General features: G+C 42.4%; 1 protein-coding gene across 2 annotated transcripts in view; it reads left to right on the plus strand.

Moving 5' to 3' along the window:
• CABLES1 (Cdk5 and Abl enzyme substrate 1) overlaps positions 1-4822 on the plus strand; it is a 161042-nt gene extending 156220 nt beyond the window's left edge. For both annotated transcript variants that reach the window (XM_069099778.1, XM_069099777.1), the window contains one exon: positions 1028-4822. In XM_069099778.1, coding sequence (XP_068955879.1) covers positions 1028-1168 — 141 coding nt within the window. In that variant the 3' untranslated portion in view covers positions 1169-4822. The remainder of the gene's footprint in view (positions 1-1027) is intronic.
• Positions 4823-11160: the final 6338 nt, after the last annotated feature.

Here is an 11160-nt window from a genome sequence, read left to right on the forward strand (position 1 = left end):
GGGACCACTATTTTGGGGCAGTGGGTAGGGGAAAAATGGGGGAAAAATTTGTAACTCAAAATCTGGCAGAAATGAATGATGTAAACCAGAAGTTAATAAAGCATTTGAAAAAAAAAGAAAAGAAAAAAGAATCTCCACTCTAGAAGCCCTCCAGAAGATTAAATGCCCTTCCTAAAATGGAAACCCAGGATTGAACACAGGTTTCCTGATGTGGTTTGAACAGGCAGAGGACAAAGGGACCGTGACCCCCACAGATCTACTCCCCTACCATGCCTCTCATCAGCAGCCTGCGATCTCAGGTCTCTTAGTGTGTTGACTCATGTAGAGTTTGATCTGAACTTGTATAAAATTCTATCTCATACAATCATGCATCCTTTGTTATTGTCCTTGAGAGCAGGGATTGGCATTTGCCTCTTTGTATGCCCAACTTTTAGCACAGTTATTGCTATGCAGTCATTTTTCAGTCGTGTCCAACCCTTCCTGACCCCATTTGGGGTTTTCTTGGCAAAGATACTGTAGCAGTTTGCCATGTCCTTCTCCAGCTCATTTTACCGATGAGGAAACCCTCCTGAATTGTAAAGCCCCTAAAGGCAGGAACAGCACCCTAAGCTTCCATCATATCCCATCTATGACTAATACAGGGCCTTGCCTAAAGGTGATGCTCAGAACATGCTCCCTGAGTGATTTAAATGTCATACATAGAGAAATCTGGGCAACTTAGGTGGCCCATTGGATAGAGTGTTGGGCCTAGAGTCAGGAAAACTCCCCTTCCTGAGTTCAAATATGGATTCTGGTCACTGACTTTGTGACCCTGGGTGAGCCACTTAATCCTGTTTGCCTCAGTTTCCTTATCTGTAAAATGAGTTGGAGAAGGAAATGACAAACCACTCCAGGATCTTTGCCAAGAAGACCCTAAGTGGGGTCACGGAGAGTCAGACTTAACTGAAATGACTGAACAACAACAGAGACATCTAGGGTGTTAATATCGTGGCTAAAATGCTTATTATTTTCTTTCCTCCTGTTTCAGAAACTGGAAGAGAGGTTCCGGCTGAACCGACGAGAACTGATTGCCTTTGAATTCCCAGTCTTAGTGGCCTTGGAATTTGCCCTGCATCTGCCCGAGCATGAAGTCATGCCCCACTACAGACGACTGATCCAAAATTCCTAGCACAGGCCGCCCTCCTGGAGCAGGGGGAAAGACCGCTTCTTTTGAGGTCTGTAGAACAGCAGTTACGACTGGAAATGCAAAGACAGAACTCAAAATATACCAAATTTTTTTTTTTCAACATCGTTTCCTTCTGTAGTAGAAGTTGTACTAGAGACGTTTCAGGGACTCTTCAGTCTTGTTCAGCCTAGATGAACTCATGGTAGCTCTTGACTACCCAGAGCAAAGGAAGGAGGTGGAACAGGACCGAGACAGTGGAGGCCCAGCACTGCCCCTGAGGAAATGGGCTTTGGGGGATCACGGGAGGAACGTTCAGTTGCCCATCTCAGCTTACGGAATACAAGAGTCTTTCACAGCCTCCATTCCAGTCTTCCTTCTGGCCATCTGTCCACCTTGCAAACCTAGGCTGGGACCTTCTCTTCTTTACTGTTTCTCTTTTGGCCTGTTCCAACCTGGGGTAGGGGAAGTTGAAGGGAAGGGGAGAGAGGACTTTGAGAAGTGGGGAGAAAGCTTTTAAAAGGTATCTTCACTGTGTCAAAAAGAGTGTGCCAATCTATTTTTCTATTTGATATTGGAAGTGCACTTTTCCTGGGATGGGGGAGGGGGGAAGGGGGAGGTAGTGAATGTGTATGTCTGTGTGCATGTTGATATGCACATCTATATGTATATGTATGGGACACTACATTCCTAGTCTCCAAACAGTGTAATAGTTTCTTTGAAAATATAACTTTTGGGGGCGACTAGGTGGCTCAGTGAATAGAGCACCAGCCCTGGAGTCAGGAGGACCTGAATTCAAATCCAGACTCAGACACAACACAAAAAAACTAGCCATGTGACCTTGGGCAAGTCACTTAATCCCAATTGCCCTACCTTCCCCCTCCAAAAAAAAAAGGTAACTTTTGGGAAAAGTGAGCAATGAGATCATCCCTAATGTTTCAGTTTCCAGTCCCAGATCATTTATCCTTTTTATGACTTTTCCAAGATAACAGTTTCAGCCACTTCAACTATAAGAGACAAGTCGGTGGCAGATCAACCACTTCAGTATTGTATTTTTGTTGTTCAGTCATTTTCTGGTCATGTCTGACTCTTCGTGACCCCACTTGGGGTATTTTTGGCAAAGATGCTGGAGTGGTTTGCCACTTCCTTCTCCAGCTCATTTTACAGAGGAGGAAACTGAGGCAAGCAGGGTGAAGTGACTTGCCCAGGGTCACACAACTAGTATCTGAGGCCAGATTTGAACTCAGGACGATGAGTCTTCCTGACACCAGACCTGGAGCGCTATCCACTGCACCACCTAGCTGCCCTCAGTATCACTTGCAGTGAAGCTAAAATGCCTGGTCATTGGGGAATTCCTGTTCTCTTTCTGAAGTCCTTTGTTCCCCCACCCATGCCTATGTGCATTACATCCGGGCACTTTTCCCGCCTGGGAGATGGTCACAATGGCACTCCATCGTGTTGTGTTTCTGTACTCTATGTTAGAGTGTTTTCTGGGTACACTGGTTGTGCTATCTGTGAAACTGTTTACACAGATCCAGAGTACAGATGAGTGAGGTTGTAGAATCGGAATCTTGGAGTTTTGAAAGCTGAGGCAAACAATATAGTAAGCTTAAAATTGCGTTGGTGGAAGAAGGCATTTTTGCCTTTTATTTTTAATTTATTACCATGTAGTCCAGGAGCTAATTTCAGGCTGAATTTTCACAGTTCAGTTCCAGCAACTTAGGCAACTTATACTGAAGAACTTGAGGAAATGAACCAGAGGCCCATGGTTACTCCATACTATATTGCACAGACAGTATGTCAGCACATTGGTACCAGAGGATTTGAAGAAAGCTTTCTGTGGTCATGTAAAGAAAGAATTTTAAAATATTTATTATATATATAATATATATATGTGTGTGTATATATATGCACATATGTCTAACCAACACCCTTTTCCAGTGCATTGCAAATTCACCTGTCATTTCTACCCAAGACCTTTAGAACTTGAATTCCAATTAATAGAGACTCAAAACTTCCCATCAGCCTGGAATGGGAGGTGGGGAATATGAGGAGAAATTTGATCAACACACTTTGACCTGCCAGAGATTGAAGACATCAAAACGAATCTCACCTTAAGATTTCTTGTGCTAAGTTCGGAAGACAAAACAGTTGTCTTGCTCCTGGAGATGGCGAGGGCACCCAGAAATGTCTCAGAGTAGGTCTCCATTGTCATTCCGCTTTCCATCTTTTCCCAACTCCTGAACTTTGAAAGCAGATAATAGGACAGGCACATAAACCCAACAATCCAAGCCCAACTGGGAGATTCAGTCCAGCCCCTTGTTAACCTAGACCTTCACTCTTTCTCTTTGGACAGCATATTAATATATTTGACATTTATGTGATTTTTTTTAATATTTGAAGGGTGGGAAAGAATCTGGTCTCCTTTAAAAAACTATTTGATATTAGAAGTCTTTATTACTTTCTGCCTTACCATTTGGTTTCATTTCAATTGGTTGGGGAGGGTTGTTTATTTTTTAAAGAGGAGTTAGGCTGGGAAAGAAGAAATTTTTAATAAGAGACCTTCAATTTAGTGAAAGCATATCGCTACTTTTATATATAGCCTTGGAGAAAAATCCCAGTGGGGTGGAAGGGGGAGGAGATGAGGGGAATAGAAATTGCTCCAAGGCAAATAGCTGGGATTTGGAAGCTGTGCCGCAGGTGCTTGGTCAATGACTCAGGAAGGCAGCCTGTTGGGTGGGTGGGAGAGGAGAGGAAGAATTGTGTCTTCTAATGGGTACTAAAAAAAGACTCATACAGATGAACAGTCAACCTATCAACACCACAAGTTACATTATTAAGATAAAGCTCTTATCCCACCCCTAAGCTATTCCAGGTATTTTATTTTAGCATGGGTTTATCTGTCTAAAAATATCTGTGCTGAGAGACTTGGGATGTAATTGGTCCTAACCCTAACCTTATCCTCCAGGGATGGACCTGGGCTACATACTTCTGCAGGATTGGCTCTTGTCTGTTGCGGCCCATCTCCAAGTGACCAAGGTGATCCAGCAGAGAACCCTCAGCTAAGAGTTAAGAAGCAACTTTATTCATGGCCCAAAGAGCAAATTGTCTGTTGGCTTATGGGAAAAGTTGTGCTGCTCACATAGGAAGCAAAGCCATATGGGTGGGTGAGTGAACTGCCATTTTTAGGCCTTTAGGTTGCAGGGGATATTGATCAGGAAGGTCCTACCTTTGAAATTCACTTGCCTTATGCTTTGGTATTGTCATCGTGAGTCTGGGGAGGGCCCCAGAATAGTAAGCCCCCATGGTGAATTTCATTCCCCAATTAATTGGCCTCTTCAGATGAAGGCTCCACTGTCAAAGCACAAGGCTTGGCCAGGTCAGGGATGCTCGAGCCAGAGGATTATGCTCCTCCTTCCTCTAATCAGTCACCAAATGGAAAAGATTAATGTTTTCCTTGGCACTTTATAGTCAAAGGGAGTTTATACACCATGGTTTTTGTTTCATTTACCCACAAGAGAGTCTAGGGACGTCCATCTACTTGGTAAATGTTGCTATGTACCATAAGCTGTACCTTACCAGGTTTGGGCTTAATTTTTTTTGGGGGGGGGGGAAGGGGGTCAAACTGCTTTCCCTCTTATAACAGTAAATAAAATTGTTCAATACTAAACTCTTGTTGCTGAGTTATTTTTTCCTTTCTCTGAAATGTTAGGATTTTGATACGCAAAAAGCTCCTTAGTAATACAGGCCTTCTCCACTTGAGGGTCAATTTTCCTTTTCTTCTGCAGTTTAGCCAGAGGGGCAAGAGACATGTAAAGAAATTGAAGTCAGATCTCTACCTCAAACATGGCTGTAGGGTCCTGGGCAAGTCACTTAACCTCTGTCTCATTTTCCTCCTCTGTAAAATGGTGATAGTAATAGCATCAATCTTCCAGGGCTGTTGTGAAGTTAAAAAGAGATAATATTTATAAAATATTTAGCAAATCTTAAAGCACTATATAAATGCTAATGATATACACATAATATTTATATAACATATTAATGTATGCAAAAATCAAACTCATTTGAGCTTCACAACAACCCTGCAAAGTATTGTTATAACCATTTACACATGGAGAAACTGAGACTGAGAAAGGGGAAATAAAAATTTACTCAGGGTCACACAAGTCGCTGAAGCAGGATTTGAATTCGGGCCCTCCTGACTCATCACCTAGCTGTCTTTTGAGGGTGGTCATAGGAACACTTCCCAAAAAAAGGGGATATGTAAGGAGAAAATGTCAGGGGAAGCACCAGAAAACTCATCTCTCGGGAATGTCAAGGAAGTGCTCATTTGGGAAGGAACTGGCCACAGTATGGCAAGGTCAGTAACCAATAATAGCTCATATCTACACAGCAGTTGGTAGGTTTAAAGACCCCTTCTTAATAATGAGTGTGTGACGTACATACTGCATATTTTACTGCTATTCCCATTTTCCTGATGAGGGATCCAAGGTCAGTGAAAAGTAAATATGGACAAAAGATTTGGAGTGAATATCGGGAACAACATGGCATTCTTGTAGTTCCTTAATGTTTCCAAAGCATAATCCAATGAGGTAGGCAAAACACATTCACATTTTTTGCATATGGGGAAACTGAGGCTGAAATCGGTAAAGTGATTTGCCCAGGGTCACACATGTAATAAGTGCCAAGGATGAAATTCAAAGCTAGGTCTCTTCTGACCTGATTTATAGTGCTCTTAACATTATACCATATTGCCTGTCTAGGAATGCAACCCTGGCACTATGCCTGTGGCTTATGCTGACTTTTAGAAGCAAAAGAAATATTTCAATGGGTATTCCCGTAACTGAAAGAACTCAGGTGGAAATTATTAGAAACCTGGAAAACTGGTAAGAATGCAATTCTTTCATCAATGATTCTTGTCTCATAGAACAGGCCTGAGAATGGAGGTGAGTTCAGTTCAATAAATATTAAGCACCTGCTATGTGCCAGGAACTTTGCTAAGACCCGGGGATACCAAAAAAAAAAAAAAAAGGCAAAAAAGAAAACCCTGAAACAGTACCTGCCTTCAAGGAGGTTACAATGTAGTGGTGGGGAGGGGGAGCAACATGCAAAGGAATATATACGAAATCAGCTATAGACAGGATAAATGGGAGATAATGGAGGGAAGGCCCTGGAATTAAGAGGGGTTGGAGAAGTCTGGGGGAGATAGGATATTTGTTGAGAATTAAAAGAAGCCATCTCGATCAGCAGTTTGATTGGAGGAGGGAGGATGTTCCAGGCATGAGGAACAGCCAGAGAAAATGCCCAGAGCTCAGAGATGGAGTGGCTTACTCACAGAACACTGAGGAGGCCATGGTCACTAGATGGAAGAGTACATGTTGGGGAGTAAGGTAGAAGAAGACTGGGAAAGCGGAAGGGGACTAGAGTATGAAGGGCTTTGTTACTGGAGGCAATAGAAAGCCGTGGGAGTTTACTGAAGGGTTGGACCTGCACTTTAGGAAGATCACTTAAGTGGCTGAATGAAGGATAGATTGGATTGGGGAGAGACCTGAGGCAGATAGACAGACCCACCAGCTGGCTATTGCAATAATCCAGGTGTGAGGGGATGAGGACCTGAGGTCCTGCACCAAGGAGGTGGCAGGGTCAGGGGAGAGAAAGGGGAGTGTTCAGGAGACATTGCAAAGGTAAGGCCTTGGCACCAGATGGAATATGGCAGGTGAGATCAAGTGAGGAAGCTGTGATGACATCAAGGTTTCAAACCTGAGGGAGTGGGAAGGATGGTGCTGCCCTCTACAACGATAGGAGAAGGCAGGAGGAAGGGAGGGTTTAGGGGAAAAGATAGTGAGTTTGATTTTGAATACATGGAATTTAAGATGGCTACTGGACCCCCAGGTCAAGGTGTCCTAAAGGCAGCTGGAGACGCAAGACTGGAGGCCAGCAGAGAGATTGGGGCAGAAAAGGTAAATTGGAGAAACATAAGCATAAAGATGTTCTTTCCTGGACCCACCCGCCAAAAGAGCAGTCAGACTTGGGTAGTTTCCTGTAAATGTTCCCGTTGTTTTGTGGCCTTGTAGCTATTTAATCTATAAAAAACATTGCTTCTGGCAGGTCCTATTCTGTCTGCACAGTCTTTCTCTTTGCTACATAAGTATAACGGGTCAATGATTTATTCAAAAAGCATCATTCAGCATTCTTCTGTAAGATTGTCTAGAATATAGGTGGGTAGTACATGAAAGAAAATTGAATTACAACAGGTAGATGATTATGTTCTTTAAAATGGAGACACTGTTCTGGCTTATCTAAGCAGCTGGGCAGTATAATGGATAGAGAACTAGGCCAGGAGTCAGGCATACCTGAGTTCAAATCTGGCCTGAAACATTTACTGGCTGTGTGACTCTGAACGAATCACTTAACCCTCTGTCTGCCTCAGTTTCCTCAACTATAAAATGGAGAGAATGATAGCTCCTACCTGGCAGGGTTGGGGTTTTTTGTTTGTTTTTGGATTTTTGGAGGGAGGAGGGCAGTGCAATTGGGGTTAAGTGACTTGCCCAAGGTCACACAGCTAGTAAGTGTTAAGTGTCTGAGGCCAGATTTGAACTCAGGGCCCCCTGACTCCAGGGCTGGCACTTTATTCACTGCGCCACCTAGCCACCCCTTTGGCAGGGTTGTTTTGAAGATAAAATGAGATAATATTTCTAAAGTGCTTAGCACTTTAGCCTGGCACATACTGAATGCTATAGAAATACTTATTCCCTTTCTCTTCAATGCAGGCTGGAATCTTCTCTGAAATTTAGTCTTAGAAAGTTACATAGAGCCCTGAGTGATTTGCTCCATAGCTAATATGCATCAGAAGCAAGACTCAGTCTTCCAGCCCTCTATCACTAACACCATATTGCCTCTCCACAAGATATTCAAAAGCTTTCATTAATTAATTAGCTCAAGGCCCTCATTTCAGTTTGTAAAAACTCAAAAACTGTTTTTTTCCTGTGAAGTTTTCTTCCAAAGCCCAAACTCATATGATTAGACAAACATCAAGATCACTAGTCATATAATCTATTAACAGTAACCAATATTACAGAAACATAAAAGAATATTTCAGCCATGTACCAGCTCTGAGAGAGATCACTCAGTTCTCAACAATTGCAGCCATTGGCCTCTCCAGAACACTAGAACCATAGTCCAGTAATTCAATACTCTCAGGATGCAAGTTAAAGCCTCTTAGGAATTTTTCTCAGAAGATCTCCATAGGTTGAGTATAGCTCAGATCTCTCATAATGTCTTTTCGTACTCTTTCAAAGACAGCAGCTAACTCTCCAAGTCTCATTCAACCTCTTTCTCCATGACAGCTAGTTTTTCAAGTGCGTCTCCACAATCTTTCTCATCCATGACAGTTTAATTAAAATTGCATCTTGTTCTGGTCCCCCTGACTACCCCCACCTCCCACTTCTAGTCAGTATAATAAGTAGGTTTATAAGGAGCTAATATAAAGGGCAATAGCAGGGAATAAGATTGAAAAGGGGAACTGGTATAGTGCCAATGCAATATTCACAGTGCCCACAATCACTATAAATATACCTGCCTAGTACTGGATCACAAAATATAACATGCTCTCCATATAGAAGACAGAAGCAAAACAATTATTCAGAAACCAGAAAACCAAATCCCAAAACCGGTAAGCCACTTCCATCATAGTAGCAAAGAAGTTAATAAGCCATGAGAGTCACAACATCCTTTAGCCTTCCCACAAACCAACATAAGACCAATATTTACTTACAAGCCTATCAGTCTCCTTCAGAAGCATCCTCTCCTCCCAACCATCGAGCTTGCTCAGACTCCCAGCTTCCTATGGGCTCTGTTCTACCCTTCAGTAAACTCCTCCCACCACGGACTCCATGTGATTACATTCAGCCTATTAGGGGACAGAGTATATTTTCAAAGGAGAGAAGGTCTTCAGATTCCCTTAGGCTTATTAAGGGGGAAGGAAGATCTTCAAATTCCCATTACCATTATACCTGGAAGTCACATACAAACTCTTCTAAATATCAAAAGAGCATAATTTGCAAATAATATAATATATTAACCAAAATTCACACCCTAGTAATATGTGTCTGGGCCTTCTGGTCCTGTGATGTGTAAAGCCCAGGCAAATTCCAGACATCCTCAATGAGACCAGCAGAACACCAAATGGTGCTAATTTTCAGGTTATGTGGATATGTTAACTTTAAAGTTTTACAAACAACTTTGAGATGATTTGGATATGTTAATGAATTTGAATATGTGAACCCCAAGTTGGCACAGATAAGAGTTGGTCTCTTCCCCCCAAAAAACCCTGTAAACATGAGACCTCAAATTCCTGTCCCTCAGCACTCTCGCATCTCCATCTGGATCCGTGGTGCTGAGTGCTTCCAATTCTAATCCATGGTTACAGGTGTGATTTTCTGTGCCTCTCATCCTCCGAATCTTCTTCCTCAAGCTGCCTCCCTTCACCATCCCATCCCCCATCCTAATGCCATGTGCCTCTGTACCCATTTCACCACTGTTCTCTATACTCTTTGTGCCTTATTAAAGTGTTGATAGCAGCCACCTTTGCCACAGCCATCGTGGGCTTTCCTGGTGAGTACTCAAAGAACTAGGAATGCCTGCCCCTGTATCATAATTTTATAAATTATCAATTTTCAACGGTTAACTGTCCAAGTCTCTCACAGACTTTCTCAATGACATTTAAATCAGCAAATCTCAGGAAAATCCTCAAAATCCCCTCTCAGTTCCTCATAATTAGACAAACATCAATATCACTAGTCATATAATTTATTAACAGTAGCCAATAACACAGAAACATAAAAGAATATTTCAATTTTGTATAAGTTTCCTTTCCTTTCCAGGATAATAGTTGACTGTCACCCTCTAAGACTTTATGCTTTTTCTTTAAAAGTACATTAACAGGGATGGCCAGGTAGCACAGCGAGTAAGAGTACCGGCTCCAGTTGTCAGGACAACCTGGAGATCCAATTCCGGGCTCAGACACTTAGCACCCACCCAGAAACACCTGGCCGTGTAACCTTGAGCAAGTTACTTAACCCCAATTGCTTAGGGGCGGCCAGGTGGCTCAGCGAGTAAGAACACCGGCTCCAGTGTTGGGATTGACCTGGAGATCAAATCCTGGGCTCAGACACTCAGCACCACACCCAGAAATAACTGGCCGTGTAACCCTGAGCAAGTTACTTAACCCCGATTGCTTAAAAAAAAAAAAAAAATACATTAACAGTAAACAAAGTTTCCATGAGAGGATCTACTTAAACTGGGGTTACACATTTACAAATGGAAGTAACAATATCACCTACCTCAGGGTTTTGTTGTGATGATCCAATGAGATAGTTTTAAGTATTTTAACATGCTATATGAATATGAGCTATTTTATCATTAATAATAAATATTTGTGGATTGATTAATGTCCCCTCTGCATTTACCAGGGATTTTTTTTTCTGTAATAGTGTAGCTAAAGCCAGAAATAGACCTTTCCTTTCCAGCTCCAATTCTTCTAATTATATTTAAGGCTTAAGTCCAACACTGATTCAATACCAATCATCTACAAGGAATGATGGTTAAGGTAGATGCCTGGAGCTGTGATTCTACTCTAGGTGCCAAAGTTTAGAGAAGTAGAATTGGTAGAGAAGTGTATCAAGTGAGGATTACGGGCTTTCCAGCCATGATGAGTTCTCCCAGGAGAATAGCTCTGTTTGAACACCATTCCAGTAGGGGAGAGCTCCACCACTTGAAGACACTGTCTCTCCTTCAGAACCCCAACTCTAGATTCCACTTGTTTCTCACATACAATGCTCCATTTTCCATCTCCATGCCTTTGACTTGAGCAGCCCTGATGAATGAAACACTCTCCCTCCTTCACCTTCGTGTCTTAAAATCTCTGGGTTCCTTCAAGACCTGGTTCGACTGTCACTTTCTAGGGGAGGTCTTTCCCATTTCCCCCAACTGCTAGCTAG

The sequence above is a fragment of the Petaurus breviceps genome, unplaced genomic scaffold (genome assembly GCF_028583685.1).
Source record: "Petaurus breviceps papuanus isolate PSGF00001 unplaced genomic scaffold, PetGlider_PUasm1.0 38, whole genome shotgun sequence".
NCBI lineage: Eukaryota > Metazoa > Chordata > Mammalia > Diprotodontia > Petauridae > Petaurus > Petaurus breviceps.